This window comes from Aethalodelphis obliquidens, unplaced genomic scaffold (genome assembly GCF_003676395.1).
Source record: "Aethalodelphis obliquidens isolate GAN/ISIS:26980383/991018 unplaced genomic scaffold, ASM367639v1 scaffold38, whole genome shotgun sequence".
Classification (NCBI taxonomy): Eukaryota; Metazoa; Chordata; class Mammalia; order Artiodactyla; family Delphinidae; genus Aethalodelphis; species Aethalodelphis obliquidens.
The window spans coordinates 3644598-3668891 of NW_020837982.1; the positions used below are offsets into that span (position 1 = coordinate 3644598).

Below are 24294 nucleotides of genomic sequence, written 5' to 3' on the forward strand. Positions count from 1 at the left end.
TCTAATTTGGAAAAATTGAGTTTTGTCCCGGCACCATCACAGGGGCCCAGGGCCCGGAGGGTAGGCAAAGAGCATGGATGGTCCTAGGTATGAATCGGGTTCTCTCTCAGCTCACGCATGCTGTGTGACCCTGGCAAGGGACTTCACTGCTCTGAACCTATATCACAGGGTTGGTGTGGAGAGTTGGGTAAACTGGGATGCAGATTACACACATAGTGGATGTTGTCCCTCTGGGGGAGGCTCAGCCCTGCTCCCCTTGTGGCTCGTCCAGAGCCGCAGGCCAGGGGAGAGGCCTCCTCCAAGGGCGAGACAAAATCAGGGAATGTCTTAAGTCTCTGAAACCCTTTGTCTCTCCCCGTGCTTCTGGACTCTTCCTCACCTTGCCCTGGGCAGGTGGCAGGTTGGCTTCGTGGGAGTGGAAAGGCCATAAATAGCCTGAATGGGGGCTGGGCGGGGGGATGGGGTAGGGCAGTCTGTTTTGTTGCACTGTAGCTTCCCACCAAGCCTGGCCCCAGGAGCCCTTTGACCTGGATCCATGCATAGCTCTCTGCCCACCCTGCAGAGGGCACTGGGGTCGGGGCAAAGTGGGGGGGGTCTGTGTCACACAGACCTCACTGGCTCTAGGAGAATCTCATTGGCATCGCCGCCCAGGCCAAGCTGCTGTACTCCCTGGAAACGTGGTCACCAGCTCTCAGACCTGGTCCCACACGCTCAGTTTCCAACCACTCAGCACCTTCTTCCTTTCACATCTTTGCCCAGGTTGTGTTGACTTCCTGAAACCATCTCCCTGAGACACCCTGCCTTCTTGTCCTGGCACACAGATCATCACACTTGAATAATCAACAGAAATATGGATTGAGCTTCTACTCTGAGCTGTTTGGGGTGGGGAGGTGGGAGGGTAGCAAGAGCCAGAGGCTCTGGGTAGATATATCCACACACTCCATCCTCCAGGTCTTGGTTCACTCTTGCCGCTGCTTGTGATCATACCTCTGTCACCTTGGGGCCAAATTAGACTCAACCTTCGAGACTTCACTGAGGTGTCACCTTTTCCAAGAGCCTTTGTTCAATACTCCTACTGTTTCCTTTCACCTGGAGTTGCCATACTGGTTTGGACCTCCCCAGGGCACTCCTGAAGCATGTTTGAATTCTGGCTGGCTTGTGTCTTGGGGCCTCGGTTACCCCAACTGTAAAATGGAATAGTAACACCTAACTCCTGGTGTGGTTGTACAGAGTAAATGAACTAGTAAACTAACAAGCTTGTACTGAATGCTGAGCAAATGTTAACTATTACCAGTGGCATTTTAATCTCTCTGCATCCTTAACACCGAGTCCAGGGCTGATGATATAATTAGTGTCAAATACTTGTTTGGTGGATGGATGGATGGATGGATGGATGAGAGATTAAACGTGTTTCCAAAATATGAAACAATCTTTGCCGGTGTTCCATGGGAGCTTGGGGTTGGGAGTGGGGGGCCAGGGAGAACCTACAAAAGTGAGCCTTTACTGTATCCCTATCATACATCAACACGTCAACAAGGAAGTGGCTGTTCCCAAATGAAGTCCTTGCAGAGGACTCCCCTGGCGTCCAGTGGTTAGGACTCCGCACTTCCAGTGCAGGGGGAGCAGGTTCAAGCCCTGGTCGCGGAACTAAGATCCCATGTGCTGCTCAGTGCAGCCGAAAGAATGATTGTCAGCGCATCACACAGCACACAGTGTATACGGGTTGGTCGGTTCCAGTGGCTCTGACACTTTCCTTGATACCTGGAAGGAGAAGGGCTTACTGCAGCCCTTCCTCAGTCCTAGACTGGAAACCCCCAGAGGGCAGGATGTCTCTGGAGGCTGGGCTGCCCAACCCAAGGCCCTGTATAAACTGCTCAGAGAACTCCTCTTTGGAGGAGTAAGAGAGAGGGGGACTGGGCTGGGGAGCGTGCTCTGGGACTTGCTCCGTGGATGCCGGCTGTGGGGCTTCCCAGGCACCCTTCCTTCTCCTGCTCCTTCCACATTCAGCCCTTAGTAGCCCACACACAGAAGGAATTAACTCTGGGCTCAACTTCTTGAAAGCAACTGAAGGCTTTATCCCCGGATCTTGCCCTCCTCCCTTTGTTTGCAAAGTCTTCCTGATCTTTACACTCCCTGCAGATCCTTCTTCCTGACTGTCACCTCCCGGACTCTAAAAACACTCTGATTGCCAGGGTGGGTCAATGGTTAACCCTCCAGCGGCTTTATATAAGCCTGCCTAGCCGCCTACCTGCTACACTGTCGGTCCTGCAGTTCCCTGGATCTGGAGGGTGACCCGGCAGCCCACGTGGATCCACACCATGGCCACCTGCTGGCAGGGCCTGTGGGCCTATCGCTTCTACCTGATTGTATTCTTCCTACCCATTTTCCTGCTGCCTCTGCCCATCCTCATCCCGACTAAGGTAAGGACGTGGGGTCCTGGGCACAGAGAAGCTCCAAGGGAGCAGGGGAGGGGCCGTGTGGCCCTGGGGTCGGGCATCCTTAGGACCAGCATCACCCATTCATCCCTCCTAGCCTGACAGCCTAGGCTGTCACCACCTGGTCCTCCTGAGGCCTGAGGAGTAAGAGGTCAATGGGGGGGCTTTTGTTCGGCACCCAGTAGTAGGAGCCCAATGTGAATTGCTTAGGTGCACTTGGTATCTACTCCCTTGGGAGGCAGGAAACCTAGCGCCGTAAAGGAGGTGCAGGTGGAAGCAGGTGAGTTGACTGGGAGGGTATGAGCTGGGCTAGCTGCTTGAGAGGGAAGGAAGGGGATTAGAAGGAAGCTGGCCTCAGACAGTTTGTGCATTTAAGAGTACAAACAGAAAGAGGAGGCGCTCACCTGTGATCCCAAGAGCTAAGTCTCCTGCGGAGGAGGGGTGGGAATTGAAGGAGGAGATCCTGCCAGTGGGCAATACAGATGCACACCTTGAATGGAGGAGCAAATGCCACTGCTTCCTGCCCACCCCCATGCAAGCAGCAGGAGTCATAACTTCGGCTCTCATTTACTGGAGGCCCCCACTGCACACCCTGTACCGTGTACCCAGGAACCCTCTCTCCCATCTTATGACGCAGGTCTGACTCCCATTTTACAGATGGGGAAAGTGAAGTTAAGTCACCCAAAATCCCAGGGCAGATCCTGTTTTCTGGAGGTCAGATAGTATACACTTTGGGGCTCCCCTTGTAAGTAAAAGAAGACAAGATCTTGAATCTAAAATTAACACGGGACTTTGGGAAGGGTAGGTCCAGGAGGCGGCCTTGAAGTCCAAGCTTCACAGGAAACCTCCCTCTGGCAAGTGGCATAGTTAGGCAGTGGCAGAGCTGGGGGTGCGGTCTGGCTACAAAGCCTGTGCTGCCTCCGGAAGGCTGAGACCTAATCCTGGCCCTGGCCTCACCCCACACCCGCCGCCCCACCCTCACTTGCTCATTGAGCCATTTGCTTCCTTTAGTCACAGACAGGGAAATCGAGGCAAGATTTTTGTTCGAGGTATCCCAGAAGGGTAAAGAACTAGGGAGGTAGTGGCACAGCTCCTGGTAGGTGGCAGGGCCTGGCTGACCTATGAGATGACCCTTATCCCAGGCCAAAGCCAGTGGCCTCTCTATGCTAGGGACCCATCAGATCAGTTTCCAGACAGGCTGAGCCAAGTGTGTTAATCCCGGAAGGAAGGACAGACAGGAACTGTGATGCCCATTTTACTCCCCAAGAAGGTACAGCCCAGAAAGATTTAGAAACTTGCCCTCGGTCACTCAGGAAAGCCTGAGTCAGGACGAGAAGCCAGGCCTCCTTGTGGGAGTGCGATGTGTCAGGAGCCCCTGTGTTCCCTGTGCTGTACCCCTCCCTGCCGCCTGCTTTCCACCTACAGATGTTGTCTCCCCTGTCCTGACTCAGATGAACTGTCCCAGGTTCCATCTGTGGAGACCAGCCCCTCCACTGGGGCCCTGGCTACCAGTCCCTCTCAAGGACTTTGCTCCTGTAATTATCCTCTCCTCTCCAGCATCATCAACTTTTCCCTCTTTGCCTCATCTCTCCCATCAGCATGCAAACAAGCTCTAATCCGTCTCACATGAAAAGACAAACAAACCCTCCGCCAGTCCCACAGTCCCTCCACAGATACCTGGTTTCTCTGCTCTCTCTCCCAAAAGAAGGCCTCAGAGACTGACTACACTACCCATCTCTCCTTAGACAGACAGATCCAGTCTCCAAGACTCTACCTACCGAGAGGGCTCTTGTCAAGTTCCCATCAGCGTCCGTGTCACCAAACCCCTGTTCCATGCTCACCTCCCTCACCCCCTCGGCAGCGCTCGTCACAGCTGGTCACCTCCTCTTTGCTATGCTGTCTTCTTTTGGCTTCTCCTGGTTTTCCTTTGACCATTTTTCCCGGCTACTTCTCCCTATCCTCGCCCGCAGGTGATCTGTTGTCTCCTGCCTTAAAAAGCATCTCTATGCTGATGATTCCCCAATCTGAAACCCTAGCTCTAATTTCCAAACTTGTATTATCCAACTAACACTGGACACCTCCCCCCTGAACATTTCCCTTTTTTTTTTTTTTTTTTTTTTTTTTTGCGGTACGCTGTTGTGGCCTCTCCCGTTGCGGAGCACAGGCTCCGGACGCGCAGGCTCAGTGGCCATGGCTCACAGGCCCAGCCGCTCCGCGGCATGTGGGATCCTCCCGGACCGGGGCACGAATCCGTGTCCCCTGCATCGGCAGGCAGACTCTCAACCACTGCGCCACCAGGGAAGCCCTGAACATTTCCTTTTATGCAGCATACACATTGGCATATCCAGATCACAACCCTGATTACTCATCTCAGCCGCCTCTCCCTGCGATCTTACTCCTCAAGATATGGCTCAACCGTCCACCTCAGAGCCATTCCTGACGCCTTTCTTTCCTTCACTTCCACAAGCACCAGCAGGTCCTGTTGACCAGTGTTTTCGCCAAAAATACACTGAATGGAATCGCTTTCCACTACCTCCACTCTGGTCCTGGCCGCCATCGTTTCTATCCCATCCCTACTCCTCCCCATACCATTCTCTTTTTTTTTAATTGAAGTAGAGTTGATTTACAATGTTGTGTTAATTTCTGCTGTATAACAAGGTGATTCAGTTGTACATATATGTACATTCTTTTTCATAATCTTTTCCATTATGGTTTATCACAGGATATTGAATATAGTTCCCTGTGCTCTACAGTAGGACCTTGTGGTTTATCCATTCTCTATATAATAGTTTGTATCTGCTAATCCCAAACTCCCAGCCCATCCCCCGCCCACCTCCACCTCCCCCTTGGCAACCACAAGTCTGTTCTCTACATCCCCAGACCATTCTTCACCCAAACTCCAGGATGATCTATTCCAAACATAAGATCACTACCCTGCTTAAAACCCCACGGAGGCTTCTTGTCAAACTTAAAATAAAATCCAAACCTCTCAGGGTAGCCACGAGTCGTTGGGGGCTCCTGCCCTATATCCTGCCTCTTATTTGCTCTTCTCCAGCCTTTCTCTTCCTCAAATTGCTCATCTTCCTGCCTGGAATGTTCTTCTCCCAGAGGCTTCCCTCTCACTTCTTACATGTCAGCTGAAATCCGCCTCCTCAGAAAAGGCTTCTCTGAGCAGCACCGGTCATTTTTATTACAAAAACCTGTTAATTAAAGGGCTTTCGCTATCTGAAATGATGTATCCCTTTTTTTTTTTTTTTTTTTTTTTTTTTTGCGGTAGGCGGGCCTCTCACTGCTGTGGCCTCTCCCGTTGCGGAGCACAGGCTCCGGACACGCAGGCTCAGCGGCCATGGCTCACGGGCCCAGCCGCTCTGCGGCATGTGGCATCTTCCCGGACCGGGGCATGAACCCACGTCCCCCGCATCGGCAGGCGGACTCTCAACCACTGCGCCACCAGGGAAGCCCTGTATCCCTTTATTTTCTATTTATTTTCTGACCCCCCCTACATTAGAATGTAGGCTCCGTGAAGGCAGGGACTTTGTCTTTTTCCATGCAGAACCCCCAGTACCTGGCACATAGTAGGTGTTCAACAAATACTTGTCAAATGAGTGAATGTGGGCAAAGAGGGCCCCGTCGTGAATTCCTGCTGAGTCCCTGCTCTCTGCAGTGGATCCTGAGCTTACCTCCATGACCCTGGGCCCTGAAGTGGAAAAGAGGAGGCCCAGACTAGGCTCAGGCCTGTGTCCTTATAATACTTGTTGACATTTCTTCGGTATTTTTGTGTGTGCTAGTCATTGTACCAAGCACTTCAAAACACTAACCCATTTATTTCTCGAAATAACCTCTGAGTTACTGTGAGGTTACTACTGTTGTCTCCATTTTACAGACATGTAAATTGAGGCCCAGAGTGATAAAGGAATTTGCCTCAAGTCCCAGCTAGAAAAAGGCAAAGTCTGAACTGGAATCTGGCCTTGGCTAAGGCTGTCTAAGGATGCAAGGTAGTCCCCTGTTGTGAGTCACCACTTGAGCCATCTACCGTCATGTCCATCCAGCCGTCAGCCAATCCTTCCACTGTCGCTCAGTCTGGGATGTCTGTCGAGCTCTTGCTCTGTGCTGGGGGTTACCAAAAAGGAATACAGATGTTCTGTCCTCAAGATGCTTTCAATCTAGAGGACCGCGTGTTCATGCCACACAGATTATAGCCAGAAGTCTGCAGGAGCTCAGAGGAAGGAGAAAATCCTTCCATCTGAGTTAAGGGAGAATCTGAGTTAGGTCTTGAAGGCTGAGCGAGATTTCAACAGTCAGAGGCATCCATAGAGGGCAGGCCAGGTGAAAGAAATGGCAGGAGCAAAGGCGTGGGGATTGGAAATAGCAAGGAGTGTTTGAGGAGTTAGCAACAGAATCCTAGAAATGCCCATCGCCCACTGCGGGGTCCCAGTGATTGGGAGCCAGTGAGGCCTGAGGTCTTCTCAGTGCTTCCCCAACCCCTGCAACCAGATACCCAAGAAGCACCATCGGTGTGCCAGAAACCTGACATCTATTCATTCACTCATCCGTTCATTCATTTATTAGGGAACAAGTGACAGGTACTGTTTAGGTGCAGGGGGTGGGAGGTAGGATTCAGGGGAACTTGCGATCCTGGGGGTGCAGGGGGTGTGGAGGGACACACAAAAAGCATACACTGTCCATGCAGTGAAAACCATACAGCAGGCTGTGACTATGGCCTGGGGAGGGACTGCTCTAGATGCAGTGATCAGGGACGGCCTCCTGGGGTGCTGATATTTCCCTAGGGCCTGACTGGCAAGGAAGAGCTAGCCAAGCACAGCTCTGGGCCAGGAGCCATCTAGGCAGAACACATAGTGCAAAACCCAAGGCCAGGGGTGAGCTTGGCAAGGTGGAGGGATAAATGAGGCCGGCACGGCATGTGGACCTGAGTGAGCAGAAGATGACTGAGGTTAAGTTTAGAGAGGTAGAGAGAGGCCAGCCAATGTCAGCCCTATAACGTCCGGGGAAGGAGTGAGGATTTTATGCTGAGGGTCACGAGGGATAAATACTTACTCAGAGGTCAAAGAGCTAGTAAGTTAGAGTCGAAAATGCAAATACCTCCCATGACCCAACAGAATCATCTGTGAAAACTATCTGCCCGTGGTATCATGTTTGCCAGAACAGAGCTTAGCTGAAATCCAGATTGTATTTACATTAAGAACAGAGGGCAGGATTTCTTACTCTGAATCCCTGCATGCCTAGGATATAAGAACAGTAGGTGTGTGCGTGCACACGCACTTTAAAATCTGTGTGACTAAAATACCCTTACTGCAAGCTATTCCTGAACCCCAAAGACAGACCAGGATTGTGGGCATGAAAACTGTGCAAGGAATTTGGACCTCGCTTCTGGGGCCTGCCTGGAAGGCCTCTATCTTCCCTGATAAACAATGCTTCCCTGAACCCTCTGCCCCTTGTCTGAATTCCGGGCCCCTGGAAAACACAACACAGAGTTTCGGGCATTGTGTAGATGCCTGACTTATTTCCATAGACTACTTCTTCTGTTCATGAGGGCCTTGGTGTTCCCACCAATGAAACAGGAAGGCGGGGTGTGTCTGGTCAACAGTCCCAGGGCAGTGAGGTATGGTCCTTAAGTGTGGCCACGATCAGCACTGGACTGCGTGAAGTCTGGTTTTCTGGCCTCTGAAGGTCCTGGGAGTAGGGGCCAGCCTCCAAAGCCAGGGAGATCCCTGGAGAAGAGAGAGAAGGTTCCCCAACTCGAACTTCACCCCCAGATGACCAAATCATGTCCACACTTCCAGCACCTGCTAGGTGAAGGTCAAGAATGGGAAAGCCAAGGAGACTCTTCAGCAGTACGGTTTCCTGAACGGAATCCAGCAGCAGGGCCCAGGGCAGTTGTAGGGCTCAGATGCACGGAGGAGTGCGGGAACGCTTCTCTCATCTTCAACTCCCGCCTGCCGGTTTGCTCTTTAGGGGACGCAGGCGGGCCTGGCCCTGGCCCTGGCCCTGGCCCTGGCCCAGGCCCAAACTGTGATGTCAGGACTCTCCCCCGCACTTTTATTTTCTCAGACACTCAGACCCATTGTTTTTCTCAGACACTCAGACCCATTGTTTTTCCCTTTGGCCTCTTAAAGCAGAAGATGATGCAACAAACGCATTCATGTTAAGGTGCGGAATTAAACAAAGATCACTCAAATGAGATGAGGCGAGGCTAGGAAGGGAATCAGCCTCCATCCTTGCTTTCGGCAGAGCCTCAAAGGCAGGGGGTGGGGACGCTTTAGAGTGGAAAGAGGGAAGCCTTCAGGTGTGCCCTGACTGGAGGTTGTTGGCAGGGGGAAGCTGGAGGGGGGCTAACTAGAAGTGGGGTATCCTCTCTGATTGTTAGGAGAGCACATTTGGTTTTCACTGATTAGTCCTGAGTTGGAAGTGGAGGTAGCGAGCAAGTGGGGATCGAAAATTAAGGAGGCTGGCGGTCATGGAGCAAATCCTGCCCATTTGGGGTCAGTTGCTATGCAGGTGGTAGTTTGGCTACAGGGCTGGTTACCGCAGAGATTGTAGGACATATATTTGCGTATGGACTGGCCATTGTCGCCTTTTATGTGTAGTCTCTCAAGGTATTCGGCATTTGCATGGGCCTATTATTCCTGGAATGAATATCACACACACACACACACACACACACACACACACACACACACACCCTACTCTGCACCTCCTTCCCCAAGTCCTGTCTCATGGCTCCTTTCCTTGGGGTCACTACGCACCTGAACACTCAGGAAAGGCACCTGGAGTTTTCCTCCTCCCACCCAACCCAGCAGCCATCACTCAAACCCTCTGTCTTCCATTTCCTAACATCTCTGGAGTCCGTCCTCTCTCTCCATCTCTACTGCCATGACTTCTCTGAGCCCCTGTCATCTCCCCACTGGACATCCCAGCAGGACCACCTGTCACCTCCCAGCTTCTGTGTCTGCCAATCCACCTGCCACAGTACCGCAGGTGTAAGCCCCCTATTTTCATCTTGAGGTGATTGATTTATTTAATTAGGTGATACATGCACATTACACAAAGTCCAACAGCACAAAAGGGTGAAACATTTCCTTCTGTGATGAATGTGGACAACAAACCACGATAGTAAAGAACGATATTTTTGACTTTGCCACCAGTAGGTATCAGAGATATTTTCAAATCGTATGAGAGCTGTTGCCAGTCCCTTGACATATTATGTTAACCATGACTTTGAAATTACAGTAGCCATTAGCCCGTGAAGAGCTTAGTAGTTAAGAGTCACATTATATCACTATCTTACCCATTTTTTCATATTTTAATAACTGTATTTTGATATAATTGGTGTCCCTTGTAATCCTGTGCATTTTATTCAATGCATTTTAAAACATTATTCTAAAAAGGAGTTGGAAGGCTTCATCAGGCTGCTAAGGGAATCCTGGTACCAGAAAAGGGTAAGAATCCCTGAATCAGAGATTTTCCTATGTGTGTACAAACACCTGTGGACACATTTTTAAAAAACACATATGGCGGCATCAGCGTAATCTTTTAATAGAAACACCAACCTGACAGTGTCACCCTCTCGGTTTACAATCCTTCAAGGGCCTCCTCCCGTTTTCACCTTTGTCTTCTAGATAAAGTCCTAGATTCCTCTCTTGGCAGTCAGGCGAGCATTACATCCCTTCCCCCACAAGAATGTATCTTGATCTTTTATGCCTCATTCCATTCCCTCTGTGCTTACTCCCTCATGCTAACACCTTTTGCCCACCCACAGAACTCCTATTCATCCCTCAGTACCCGCTCAGTGTGCCCTCTCTGGAAGCCTTCCTCAGTCCAGATGGAGGGAGGCTCAGAGAAGGGGCCCCATCTCTGGGACTCCATTCTCTGGTCTCTCCTTTGCAATGGTGCTGGCTGCCACCCAGGGCCTCGCCTCACTCCCCAGCAGCATCCCTACTTGCCAGGCACAGAGGGGCAGTGGGAGTAGCCCACCCCAGGGCTAACCTTCAATCACCAGGACGAATAAGATGTGACACCTTTGAGAGTGTGGGCATTTTTGCTGCTGCCCAATGGCCACAGGCTGCTCTGTGCCCGTAACGGGTAAAGGCCGTGATGCCCACAGGTCCCCACCCTGCCCACACCCAGTGTCCAGAGTCTACCCTGGATTCCCTGGCACTACCATCTTCATTTGTATGTCATGTATCCACCCTGGTTCCCCAGCTGCCCGGGAGCAGGTTTCTGTGCCAAGGCCAACCCAGCGATCTGCTCACTGCCATCTACACTCCTCTACAGCTTAGACATTCTCAGTCACACCCCTCGTCCTCCTAATAACCCAGCAAGGAGTGTGTTTCTCTTATTCCCATTTGTAGAAAAGGACCCTGCATAAAAGACAGTAATGTGTTAGAAATTAGTTAGAAATGCTCAATATTACTTATCAAAAAAAAAAAAAAAAAACCCAAGCTGAGAGAGGTTAAATACCTTGCCCAAGGATATGCGGCAATAAAGCTGGGCCTGGGCGCTCAGGTTTCCTGACCTCTGACCTTTGTTTCCTATCACAAAAGAAGCAAGTTGCCAGCCTTGGGGTTTGGAAGCCATCTGAGGCTTTATCTCTTCTCTTCACTGTTGGCTTTGCCAGGCAGCCCGCCATGACTACAGACCAGCCCACACAGGGCACTCAGACTCCCCGAAGGCCGGGGCCAGGTCTGATTCATGTCTGTACCCTAGTGTCTGACATTCATTCACTCATTTATCCAGTGTCAGCTCCGTAGAGGTGCCAGGCACCCTGCTAATGTGAGCAGAAACAGACCCAGACCCTGCTCCCTGGAGAGTAAGGTCTGGCAACAAAGGTTGAGATTCATCATGAGAAATTTGGGAAAGCAAATGTTTAACTACAGACCGTGATGAGTGCTATGCAGAAGAGGTACAGGGGCATAGGCTGTGAAAAATGGGGAATATACCCCTGAAACCCACGGAGGCTTCCCTGAAAAAGGAACATTTGAGTTAAGATCTCAAGAATGAGTAGACATCAGGTGAGCAAAGTGGGGAGGGAAGACAAGAGAGGAGATTAGGTACCAATGCCCTGTGGCTACAGGGAAGATGGAGCATTTGAGAAACTGGAAGAGGGCCACTGTGGCTGGACCAGAGAGAGCAAGGAGGAGAGGCACAGACCAGCCCCCAAATTTTCCTAAGAGCAGTGGGAAAGCCTGCAGGGATTTGAGCTGCTTTTAGGGGTGTGTGTGTGTGTGTGTGTGTGTGTGTTGGGGGACAGGGTGTGGATTAAACAGGTTTGTGCCTCAAGATCACTCTGGCTACAGCAAGAAGAAGAGGTTTCAGGGGCAAAAGAGGAAGCTAGGAGGTGAATAAGGAAGCTCTCGCAGAAATCTTGGTAACAGATGCAGGGGCTTGGACCAGGCTATTGGCCCAGAGCTGGAGAGAAGTAGAGGGGAGCATTGGAGGTGTTGAACCAGCAGGACTGGAGACCTGGAGCAGAGAGGTTATTTGTCCAGTGAAAGCCTGATGAGCCCTCAATAGCAGGGACAGCCTGGGGGGAGAGAGGAATGGGGATCTGACCACGGTAGTTTCCTGGCACAGCAGGGCCAGGGGCCCAAGCGGGAAGGAAGGATTTATAGACCCAGGCCAGCACCAGCAAAAGAGGGAGGGGCTAGAGACAGGGAGGTGAAAGAAAGTTGACCCCTGTCCTCCAGAGCCCAGGCTGAGAAAGGAGTACATTCTACAACCAAGGAGCAGCTGGGGAACAACTAGCCTGCTGGACCGCAGAAGGAGGACGTACTGACAGAGGTAGAAAGAAGAGCGTTAGCCACCAAGAGAAAATTCTTCCCTGCTGGTATCTGAGCTCCAGACAGGGTGTCTGCCTCAGACAGGGTGCAGGCTGTGCCCTCTGCCGATGGCATATGGAGTCGTGCAATGTAGCATGACTGGGGAGTAAGCCAGTTGGGGCCCATGCCATAGGCCACCAGCTGAGCTTGGCCAGCCCAAGATGCGTTGAGCTGGGCAACAAGGCAGAGAGTATAAGGCGGCCCTGGAGCCCAGGTCTGATTCCCGACTTCCCACTTCTAACACTGGGGATACAGATCGTGGAATCAGACACATTGCGGGGCCAAGGAGAAAGGATCCCCCAGGTTCTGTTCCCGTTTCTGAGCCATGAATGCCACTGGCTGTCTGGTGAAGACTGTGGGCCCTTCTCAGAATATTGCTTTGAAATGCACGAAATAAAATGTATAGGATGACAAAGGAAACCAACCATTTTGAAATAGAGTTATAAAACTGTGAAAAAATTAATTGCAATTCAGAAATACAGATGCTTCCTTATTAAAGCATTAAATAAGATCTAGTGTTGGTATAATAACTACCATAATTTCAAAAGAGTGATGGATGTAAACAATATTTTGAGATATATTTTGAGTTCATTGCAACCACTAATCTGTGCAGGTACCTAACAGCTGACAGCCACAATCAAGTATCTGTGACAAAATCGCCCACAGCAACGTTAACAGCTATGTGGTTTTGGGAGTTCCCTGGTGGTCCTGTGATTAGGACTCAGCGCGCTTTGTGGGCCCAGGCTCGATTCCTGCTCAGGGAACTAAGATCCCTCAAGCTGCACGGCGAGGCACCCCCCTACCCCGCCCACCCCCACAAAACAGCAGCTCTATCGTTTTGTTGCCTCTGTTCATAACCTTAGTTAGATGTTAGCTAAAAGATGAAATTGTTTTCCCATCCAACTTCATGAATCCTTGGCATTCCACGCCCCATTTAAGAGCCCCATGAACCAGGAAAAGCAGGTCAGCGAGTTACGGACCAACTAACTCTACAGTTGGACCGACTACCCAGGAGGGTGGGATGGGGACACGGGGCCAGAGCCACCAGGGCCAGAGTAAGCTTCTGAATGGAACTTTGAAAGTGGTTTTGGGTTTTGATCCAGAGACAGACGGACAGACACGGAGAGGGACACCAGGAAGTTGTGAAGGAGTAGAGGAGCCATAGATTCAACACACTGATGCTCACAGCTCTCTTTGGAGGGTGCAGATGGGGACCCAGAAGTGAAGGAACTTGCCCAGAGCCGGGCAACAGGAAGTGGCAGGCCCCAGCGAAGACAGTTCCATTTGGATCCAGAGCCCTAACTCACTCCCGTACACCCTGCTGGTCACAGCGCACCTGAGGCTGGGGGACACCCTCCAGTAGCAAGGGAGAAAGCTCAGGGGAGAAGCAAAAAGCTGGGGCTCAAGAACCAGATGGCCTGGATTCTTCACTGATTTGTGTGACTTTGAGACATTTACTTAATTTATTTGCACCTTTGTTTCTTCATCCGTGAAATGGGAACAATAGTCATTACCTCACAGAGCAACTAAATGTCATTAAAAACCACCTGAAGTGCATAGAGCACTATGCCTGGCATGGCGTAGTCCTTGACGATGCTTCTGCTGTCGTTATTAGCAGAGCTTTCTTCTTGAATCAGCAAAGGCATCCGGCCCAGCCCCCACCCCTTGTCCCTGGCCAGAGAATTCTGGGGGGTGAGGGCATGGGGGGAACACCAGGGTTCAGAGGGCTGGCTTGCCCTTAGCCCCACGGGAAGATGGGTAACAGGCTGTGCACACTGCAGGTGAGAAAATGGTTGAAAGAACAGCAGCTTCAGCAGAATCTACTGCCTGCTGGGGGAGGAGGAGGGGTGGGTCTCTGCTCAAGGATCAAGGTGGCCCCACCCTTTGTGCCAATGAGTTCATGTCCAGGGTGAGAAAGGTGGTGGAAGTTTCATGGAAAGAAAGTGAGCCTGGCATCAGACGGACTTGGCTGGGCAGGCTGGGTGCCACCCCACCCCCCAGGATGCCACTGATGTAGACTAGTCGGGGAGTGCTCTTAGAATTATGCAATCCTGCACACCTTGCCTGGGTTCCAACCTGGCTCTGCCACTCCCTAGTTCTGTGACCTTGAGCAAGCCGCATACCTTCTGGAGGTCATCTATAACATAAGACCACCGCACACACCCACGGCTGTAACTACAAACATGAAAACACCCAGCTCCTAAGAGTTCCTCAGTAAACAGCAGCTTCCTCTCCCCAAGACCTTCCTTCAAGCTTCAGGGTACTAAAGGCGTGAGGTATAAGGGGTGAGCCCAGCCTATACCAGGTGGAGAAAGCAAAAGGGGCAGGGCAGTTGAGACAGGTAAGAGAGGAGGAGTCCCCAGCCCATAGTCCCAGCAGGCAGCCTCTTCCTTTGGCAAACAAAGAGTGGGCAGGTGTCCCGAGGAGGGTTGGATGCCAGGCACCCCCTTCCCTGGAGGCTTCCTTCTGGCTAATGATTCCCCCGTCCTCCCTCCCCAGGCCTGCGGAGAGGCTCTGTCAAGGAGGGTGGGCCCCTGACACCTGGGGTTGTCTGACTTCATTCCTGCTCCAGGTCCCCTCCCAGGCCTGAGGTCAGGACTTTCTAGCTTTGGGAGTCTCATGAGGGAAAGGGGGGCCTCTGGTACCCCAAGACTCACAAGACCATGACTCAGGGTTTACTCCACAATTCCCCGCACAGGCGGGGATAGGGGAGTTATGTGAAAGAGTGGTCATACCAGGATTACTAGGAAGGAGACCCCACTATTCCTAAAACTTTTCAGTGGTTTATTCATTCAGAAAAGATTTGCTCTGAAGCCTCCTGGGTCCTGAGCTCCAAGGATCCTGATACAAAACTGACTCTGTCTTCATGGAACTCAGCTCCTAGCAGAAGGAACAAATACTACTTAAGTCGTCATACAAATAAATATACTCTTACAGGCTCTTGATGAAGCAGGGAAGGCCACGGTGCCAGGCAGGGATCCGCATTTCCCAGGCCCCAGTTTCATCTAGATGAGCCCCCGTCTCATGTAAGGATCCTCACCTGAGCCCCCTGCAGTCCCCAGGGGACTGGATTATAATGTCTAGGCTCCCCAAGGTTAAACACAAGGTGGTGAGTGTTTTGCTTTGTTTTCTATTTCTATTTTTAAATGGGACCTGGGACTCAGGAATCAAGGACTGTGAGTTTCACAGGCTCTCCCCACACTGTTACAAACGGCCTGTTTTCTCTGGGGACAGGAGGTGACATGACTCTGGGACACAGGCCTGCCCCCTCCAACAGCTTTGCCGTTCCCCTCCCGCCTGCAGGAAGCCTACTGTGCCTACACCATCATCCTCATGGCGTTCCTCTGGTGCACCGAGGCTCTGCCCCTGGCTATCACCGCCTTCCTCCCCACCGTCATGTTCCCCATGATGGGCATTATGGGTGCCTCTGTGGTAAGCCTCCCCACCCACAGGAGGACGTGCTCCCAGGGGTGGAGGGGGGTCTGCCCTAGGACGCTGATGACGGAGGAAGCCTCACCACAGACAGGGCACATGGAAGAGGGGGCCCTACCTCTGCTTGGCAGGTTGGGGAGCACTGAGGGAGGAGTCAACTAGAAGACAGGGGGAAGGCATTCTAGAAATGCCAGGTGCGTGGTTGGTGTCAAGAGTTAATTCAAAGTGGGAGCAACTAGACCTAGATGAGGGAAGGAAAAGGGGGCCTTGATAGCCAGCTAGAGAGTTTGTATCCTTCTAGTTCAGTGGCTCTGAAACTTGAGCAGATGCACCAGGATCACCTGCAGAACTATTTAAACACATTGCTGGCTCTACCCCAGAGTTTCTGACTCAGGAGATCTGGAGCAGGGTCTAAGCATTTCATTTCTAGCAAGTTCCAGGTTGTTGATGATGCTGGCCCAGGGACCACACTGAGAACTGCTGCGTTAGTTTCTAGAAAGAGCATTAAATGCTTTCTCTCTCAGTCAATGGCTTGTAACAGGAGTGGATTCAGGTTAGACGATGTCTCAGTCATTCCTGAGGGGAGAAGGAATGACTTTGGCAGGAAGACAGGAAACTGGTTAATATTCAATGGCAGATGATCCAAAGACCATTTCCATTTGGGTCCAAGAGCCCAGGGGACCAACCTCCGTGTGCGGGAATATCAGTGTCGGCACCCTGTACGCCCAGAGGCACGGGGGGAACGCTTCCTCCTTCTCAACTGTCCCCGCCTGCCAGGTCAGCACTGAGTACCTTAAGGACAGCAACATGCTATTCATCGGGGGGATGCTAGTGGCCCTGGCCGTGGAACACTGGAATCTGCACAAGCGCATCGCCCTCCGCGTGCTTCTCACCATTGGGGTGCGGCCCTCCCTGTGAGTTCCCACGGACCAAGTCTGGAGGACCTGGGGTGGCGGTGTGCCCTTGAAGGGATGCTGGAGCACCAGCGTGTGTGTCTGTCCGTCACTAGGCTGATCCTGGGTTTCATGGTGGTCACGGCCTTCCTGTCCATGTGGATCAGCAACACAGCCACCACTGCCATGATGGTGCCCATCGCCCGTGCCGTCCTGGATCAGCTTCACGGGACGCCCACGGGCACGGACGCTGAGGAGGGCAGGAACAACCCCGCCTTTGAGCTCCAGGAGCCGAGTCCCCAGAAGGAAGAGACCAAGCTTGACGAGAAAGGTGACGCCAGGCCCTGCCCCGAACCCTCAGTCCTTGAGGAGGGTCTGAGGCGATGCCCATGAGAGGAGTAGTCATCCTGGCACGTTTAGGGAGAGAAGAGGGAAGCAAGAAGTTCGGTGACCCACGTGTCCTTGGTTTGCCTGGGATTTTCCTGCTTTTGAAATGAAAAGTCCCACGGGCAGGGAATTCCCTCAGTCCTGGGCAAACCAAGGTGCTAGGTCACCCTGGCAAGCCGAGAGCGGAAGCCTGGGTGGGCTGTCACGGGTCCAGGCTCCACTCTTCCTGTGTGGTTTGGACAGTCTTCTTCCCTTCTCTGTGCCTCAGTTTCCCTCTCTCAGAAGAGGGGTTGGGCCAGGTGGTGTCTGGGGGGATCACTCTGGCCTGAGACTCCAGGGAGTGCTGGCCCTTGCAGACCTGGAAGCAGCCTCTGCCCTCCCCCCAGCCTGGGTCTAGGCTGCTCAGTGACAAGGTGCCCCAGAGACCCTGGAGCTCCCACCAGGCTCCCCAGAACTGGCCCTGCGCCCATCCCCAACCTGAGCTCTCCCTTGTTCCCAGACAACAAGCAGGATGGCCCTGCGCCCCCTGTTCCTTCGGAGTCCAGGGCACAGCGGAACGAGGAGCAGCTCCGCTTCACCCAGGGCATGAGCCTGTGTGTGTGCTACTCGGCCAGCATCGGGGGCATCGCCACCCTGACTGGCACCACAACAAACCTGGTACTGCAAGGCCAGGTCAACTCGTGAGTGACTGAGTGGGAGGGGGTCTGCATTCTGACTGGGGGGCAAGTGGAGCAGGCTGGTCGCCGGGCAACGTCACACAGCAGCCTGAATCCCTCTTCAGGATCTTTCCCCAAAATGGCAACGTGGTGAACTTCGCCTCCTGGTTTTTCTTTGCCTTCCCCACCATGGTCATCTTGCTGCTGCTTTCCTGGGTGTGGCTGCAGTTCCTCTTCTTAGGCTTCAAGTAAGTGGTGGAGTGGGTAAGAGCTGTCCAGGTGCCTGCCCTTACCCTCTAGGAGCTTCCAGTTGGGTACCCAGGTAGCCCTGTGGAAAAGGGCATAATCACCATCCCGGTGAGAAGGCCTCTCCCTCCTAAGGCCCTTCTGTGCACTTGCCCCACTCCCCATTTGAGGGAATTACTGTTTGGAGAGTATTAGCCCATCTATCAGATGAGCAAACTGAGGTTCAAGACATGGTACACAACTAGATGTGTCAGTGCTGGGATTGAAAACCAGATCTCCTGATGCCCAGGCCAGGTCCCATTCCATAACAATCCCCAATCCTTTGGCAGGTGCTTAAGAAGCACACGCTGTGAGCATCGTCAGTTACAAAAGTCCTTGTTGTGCTCCTACTGTGTGCCTGGCCCTCTGCCAGGCACTGAGAACGCTAGAAGCATTAGACAGTCCCTGTCCTTGGAGCTCACCATCTAATAGGTGATGATAAGGTAGGAGCAGTGACAGAGGAAAGCCCAGGTGCTGTGGGAGGACAGCCCAGGATAGTGAAGATTCTAGAAGTCCCCTGGCAGAGATGATGCCTGAACTGAATCTTGTAGAGTTAGAAGTCAGCCAGGTAGAGAACGAGGTAAAGTCATTCCAGCAGCAGGAAGAGCTTGTGTACAAAGGTACAGAGGCAAGAAAGAGCATGCTGGGTTTGGGGGAACTCTAGTTCTGTGTGACTGAAACACAAAGAGGAAAAAAGAGTATCAGCATATGAAGCTGGAGAAGTAGGCAGGGGAAGATTATGGGGAATCTCGTGTGCCACATAAAGAGTATGGACCTTCCTCTTGAGGCCAAGAGTAGTAAAGAGGTTCTATTCCTACTTCCAGCCCTTGATTACTAGTAGTCACTAGAGCTCTGAGTTGAAAATCATGTGAGACCTTGCTGGAGCTCAGCTGGAATCAAGTCTGGGATTGATTAGTGATGTCTGCTATAGTACAGGTTAAGAGTGGTGGTATGACTGTTATTATGGGTATAAGTTGTTATTTGTCCATCCTGCCCAGGCAGTGGGGAGCCATTGAGAGTTTTTAAGCATTGTTACTGTAAAATTGCTTGGGCAGGTGCAGGGAGGCTGGATTGAGGTTGGGGATGGTACAAAGCAAAGTGTTAGTCAAAGAGACCAGCACAGTGCTAAGCAACATCAAGGATTCAAAGATGTGTGAAGCATGGTTCCTTGAGGAACTCACAAGTCCAGCAGGGGAGTTGAGAGTTGCCCAAGTGAAAAGTCAAAGTGAGTTAAGCACATGGAAGTGGGCTGCAGACTTCTGTGCCTCAGAAGACAGTGTGGGTGGGGCCCAGGCTGGCAGAGGATGCCCAGAAGCAGTAAGAGAGGGAAGGGAGGATTTCCTGAAAGGCTATTGGAGGTGGGGAGAGATGAGTCAGGGCCAGAAGGAGGCCTGGGGTCTAGACTTCTAGGGCCTCCTAACTCTGGGCAAGGGAGGGCTCAGCACAAGAGAATTCCTGGAAGGACAGAGGGGTCAATGGGGCACATGGAGCAGGGACAAGCACAGGGAAACCCAATCTCCCATCCTCAGCCTCCCCTCTGCTAAATAAGAGCCATGACGCTCCAGAGTCTTCTGCTCTTCTTCCAGAACCTTGGGAACCTTTACAACTCATGGGAGTTCCCTGGCAGTCCAGTGGTTGGGACTCAGCACTTTCACTGCTGTGGCCCTTGGTTCACTCCCTGGCCTGGGAACTAAGATCCCGCAAGCCGCGTGGCACCGGCCAAAACAACAACAACAACAAAACCACAGGCACTCACAGCCCCTTGCTCCCCTGCCTGGTGTGGTGCCCTTACAAGCTGTCCCCACCCCTACCTGCAGCTTCCGGAAGAACTGTGGCTTGGGGGACCAGATGAGGAAACAAGAGCGAGCAGCCTTCGAAGTCATCCGGAGAGAGCACAAGCGGCTGGGCCCCATGACCTTTGCAGAAAAGGCTGTCACCATCCTCTTTGTCTTATTGGTGGTGCTCTGGTTCACTCGGGAGCCAGGCTTTTTCACCGGCTGGGGTAACCTGGCTTTTTCCGATGAGAATGGGAATAGGTGAGCACTGCGGGGAGGAGAAATACTTCCAAGAGGAGGGAAGGAAGCAGGGCCCCCAACGCAGAACAGGAAGTAACGCTGGGTTGAGGTGGGGGGAACTTGCCAGGAGGGGTTGGCACATCTGTGGGAGGGGCTCCTCTCCAGCCCCCCTCCATCCTGTGACCCTGAGCAGCCCTAAGCCGCTAAGCCTGCCCTCCCTGCCCCGCCCGCAGCATGCCATCTGATGGGACAGTAGCCATCTTAATCGGTGTAATTTTGTTCATCGTGCCCTCCAAGATCCCAGGGCTGACTCAGGAACCAGGTAAGCACCTGGTCTGGGGCAGAGAAGGGCCTCTGGGCAGACCCCACCTTCTGGCATGTGACGTCCCTTCGACCGCACTCGGCAGGAGTAGACCAAGCCCGGAGAAGCTGGGGTGATTTGCCAAGGGCGCAGGGACTCAGGGACAAAGTCGTGATGTTGCAGAACTGAGGGTCCCTCTCTTCCATGCATTAAGCTCTGATAGGGACCCACCCGTACAGAGGGGGGAAGGGAAGGGGAGGAAAGCCTGTTGGCTCTTGGTGACCCATCCTCTTCTGCTTGGGGAGTAGGAAAACCAGAGAAGCTGAAGGCCCCTCCTGCCCTCCTCAACTGGAAAATAGTTAAAGAGAAGATGCCTTGGAATATCGTGCTCCTTCTGGGCGGTGGCTTTGCCCTGGCCAAGGGCAGTGAGGTGACAGACCCCACTCCCTCCCCAACCCACTTGAGGGAGACCCTGTGACAGGGACAGAGGGGCCCTGCTTCTCTCCCACACAGGGGAGCCCTGACCCCCCACTTAGGATCCCCCTGGTGGGCAGAGCCTTTGCAGCAGCTGGAGAAACAGGTTAGAGCCCTAAGAGAGGGGGAGGAAACACAAGCCATAGGGACCTCTCCCTAGTGGGGGCTTCTCTGGTGAGCAGGGACTGTACTCTGGCGATCACCCAGTCCATCCCCTCACCGCCTGCCAGACAGAGAATGCCAAAGCTTTAGCACCAGGGAGTAGTTGGCTGGCATTGGGTTGACACAGTTTGCTGGCTGAGGCCACCAGGGGGCACCATGATCATACCCAGCCAGGCTCTGGGGACCGGGTCGTCATTCCCCATAGCCTCCATCCCAGACAGAAATCCCTGAACCTGCACCCCCAGGCCTCGGTGTTCTGGCTAAGCTCATTCACTGCACGGACAGGAGCTATCCTGGGTCAGGGATTGGTTAGTTCCTCCAACAAGCGCTCACTGACTGTGCCAAGCGCTGTGCTGGGTGCTAAGCGGGCAACATCATATATAATAAAGTCCCAGCTCCCTGGGGCTCACAGTCTGGCATTATAGGTGTGGGCAAGGCAAGACCTTGGAGCTCTTCTGACCCTGTGAACTGTCCGCGTCCCCCTGTTGGCCTCTTCCCAGCCTCTACCAGGGTCCTTCCCCCTCTCCCTCCTTGCTGGGAGCAAGGTCGCCCCCTGTCCCAACCTGCTAGGCTGGAGGGGGCAGGCAGAGGGCTAAGGTTGGCCAGGAACCTCCTGAAGAGAGGTCAGGAGAGCAGGAGTAAATGGGGTCAAAGGTCTTTACTCTCCCCAAGCCCCAGGTTTCCCAAGAAAGCCCCTTCGCTTCCCATCTGACCCTTCTGCCCACACCCAACTGTCCTTCAAGAGCAGTAGAGGGGGCCCCCAGGTTTCAGCTGGGTCTCATCTTCCCTCCCAAGCTGCCCTTTTCTCTGAAGATTCTAGAGAGGTGCAGGCAAGAGCAGGACCCTCCCAGAGCCTCAGCAGGGGACCCTGGGGCCCCAGGCAGCCCAGCCTCCCACACATCACCCTCCTCTGCCTACAGGAATCGGGCCTGTCGAAGTGGCTGGGGGACAAGCTGACCCCGCTGGAGAGTGTGCCGCCTCCCGCCATTGCCTTAATCCTCTGCCTCCTGATCGCCACCTTCACTGAGTGCACCAGCAACGTGGCCACCACCACAATCTTCCTGCCCATCTTGGCTTCCATGGTGAGCTGGCCCTGCAGACACACCTCCTCCAGGCAGCCCTTCTGCCCACACTGCCTGCAGAAGTGCGGGGCCCTGCCTGAAGGTCAGAATGACCTGTCTGCACCTCCTCTCATTTCTGGGAAAAGACCCCTGAGGTTCCACCCTTCCCCAGGCTCTTCAGTAACTTTGGGCCCCAAGGCCCTCTGCCCCCTGACTCACTCCATCCCTGATGATATCACCCCTGGAGTATCCTGATGGGGATCACTGGCGGCCTCGCCCACCTCCCTGGGCCAGCTCCTGTTCTTGTCATTCCTGAGGTGACGGCATGAAATTGCTCCCCGGAGCGTCCCCAGCCCCTTCTCCAGGCGCGTTCCCACAGCCTTTGATGATGACACCCACAAGACCCGTTGAGATCCGTTTTATGGGTCCCTCCCCTTCCCACGCCCCACAGGGCAGGGCTGCACACTTATCCCCTCCAGAGAGGTCAAGGGGCCCTTTCCAGGCCACCAGGTACCTTCTGGCAGAAGTGGTGGGTTCATGGCCAGAGTGTATATTGGGGTGGGGATGGGGGTTGTCCCTCAGAGAGGAGAGCAGGAGAATGGGGACCACGCCTTCCCCTCTGGGACGGAGACTGCGATCAGCTCTGCCCCACTGTCTCCCCCTCCAGTCTCAGGCCATCTGCATCCACCCTCTCTACGTCATGCTCCCCTGCACGCTTTCCAGCTCCCTGGCCTTCATGTTGCCTGTGGCCACCCCACCCAACGCCATCGCCTTCTCATTCGGAGGCCTCAAAGTGACAGACATGGTGAGTGGCAGGGGTCTCCAACGCCTCAGCACTCCCTGCTCTGTCTTTCCATCTTGGTGGACCACAAAGTAGCTTAAAGCCGCTGAGATTCTCAGAGTTTAGAGTGGACCCTGTTGGGGTGGGTGGCAGCGGGGGAGGCTGGAACGTGATCCCCAGTTGGAGTATCTTCAGGCCCTGCCAGCCCTAGGCCACTGAGAGGGAGAGGAGGGGTGAGGAACTTAGGGAAGGCACCAAGATGCCAGGCACCTGGACCCAGGGATATGGACTCAGAGAGAATGACTCAGGGCTCTGGAAGCGCCCCTTTCCCCTGTGAGCACTGGGATTAAAGCCGGTGGTAGGGGCATCACCTACTGCTGCAGGTTAGACCCAAGGGAGGACTTCCCAGGGAGAGGTTTGCTAGTGAGGGAGCTCCTGAGCACCTATGAACACCTAAGGGATGGGTACTGGCCCAGCTCAACACCCACTCATTCAGACTGGCTCTCCTCACCCCAGGCCCGCGCAGGATTCATGCTCAACATCATCGGGGTCCTGGTCATCACGCTGGCCATCAACACCTGGAGCATCCCCATGTTTGACCTGCACAGATTCCCCTCCTGGGCCCAGTCCAACACCACAGGCTTCTGTGGGGTCAGCCAGGCAAACGTCACAACACCCAGCCCCTAGAGCACGGTATAATCTGGCCCAAGCCAGGAAGACCCGCCTCGTTCCTATTCCTCTGAGCTGGGAGGGGAAACCCAGGCCCCAAGGCAAACATTGAGGGAAAGGCACATGTATACCTAACCTCATGTGTGTCTTCGAGGGAGATGTATGTGAGCTCAGTCCTACGTGTCTGAGGAAAGTGTGTGTATGTGTATGTACGTGTGTGTGTGTGTGTGTGTGTGTGTGTGTGTGTAAAGATGGTGTGTCATGTGAGGATGTTCTGCAAGGGGGCTTTGCGTGTGTGATGATCCTAGGTGGTGTGTGCTTGACAACGTACACTTGCGAGGTCACAGACACGACAGCGTGCTCTGTCTGGCACTCCAGGTCTTTGTCTCCCCAGCTTGGTGGTGACCAGACCCTTTTGTCCTCTATTTATTGAAACTCAGGGTTGGAGCTGCCTGGGCAGCAAAGCCTACCAGCAGTTGCCATGGCTACAGTCTCTGGGACTGGCCCAACATACTGAGTTCCCCCCAGCCTCTCAGGTCTGGGGGGAGGTTCAAATATCAGCCCCATTAAAGTCTTTCAGTAGAATCTGTGGTGGTTTTTCGCGGCACTTTCCAGGGCTTCTCCCCAACGTGGTTCAGACCCCAGGTTGGGAAATACGCTGGGAGGGGACCTGGCATCTGTCCTGTATGGCGGCCCCCTTGGCACCCCTCCCACCCAAGGGAGAAGGTAATGGCCAGGGAGCTCTGCCAAGGCCTGTCGGAGTGGACGCAGCCACCCAGGAAAGCAGCCCTGACACCACCCGGCCCGGCTAATTGGGAGCTTCCACTCCCTGCATGTCTTTGAGAAAACCAGCCTCCCCATTCCCAGAGCCCTCCCTGGGCATTTACGTAAAACCCTCTGCCCCTGC

At 53.4% G+C, this 24294-nt stretch overlaps 1 protein-coding gene across 1 annotated transcript; it reads left to right on the forward strand.

Annotated features, from left to right (window-relative positions):
* Nucleotides 1-2318: 2318 nt before the first annotated feature.
* On the forward strand, nucleotides 2319-23850 carry SLC13A2 (solute carrier family 13 member 2). Its single transcript, XM_027130402.1, is given in 13 exon segments — nucleotides 2319-2420; nucleotides 15575-15703; nucleotides 16341-16455; nucleotides 16458-16617; nucleotides 16713-16927; nucleotides 17483-17663; nucleotides 17765-17887; nucleotides 19742-19960; nucleotides 20173-20261; nucleotides 20549-20670; nucleotides 21797-21958; nucleotides 22605-22742; nucleotides 23235-23850. Coding segments are annotated over 13 exon segments (1926 nt in total). The 3' UTR covers nucleotides 23406-23850.
* The last annotated feature ends 444 nt before the right edge of the window (nucleotides 23851-24294 follow it).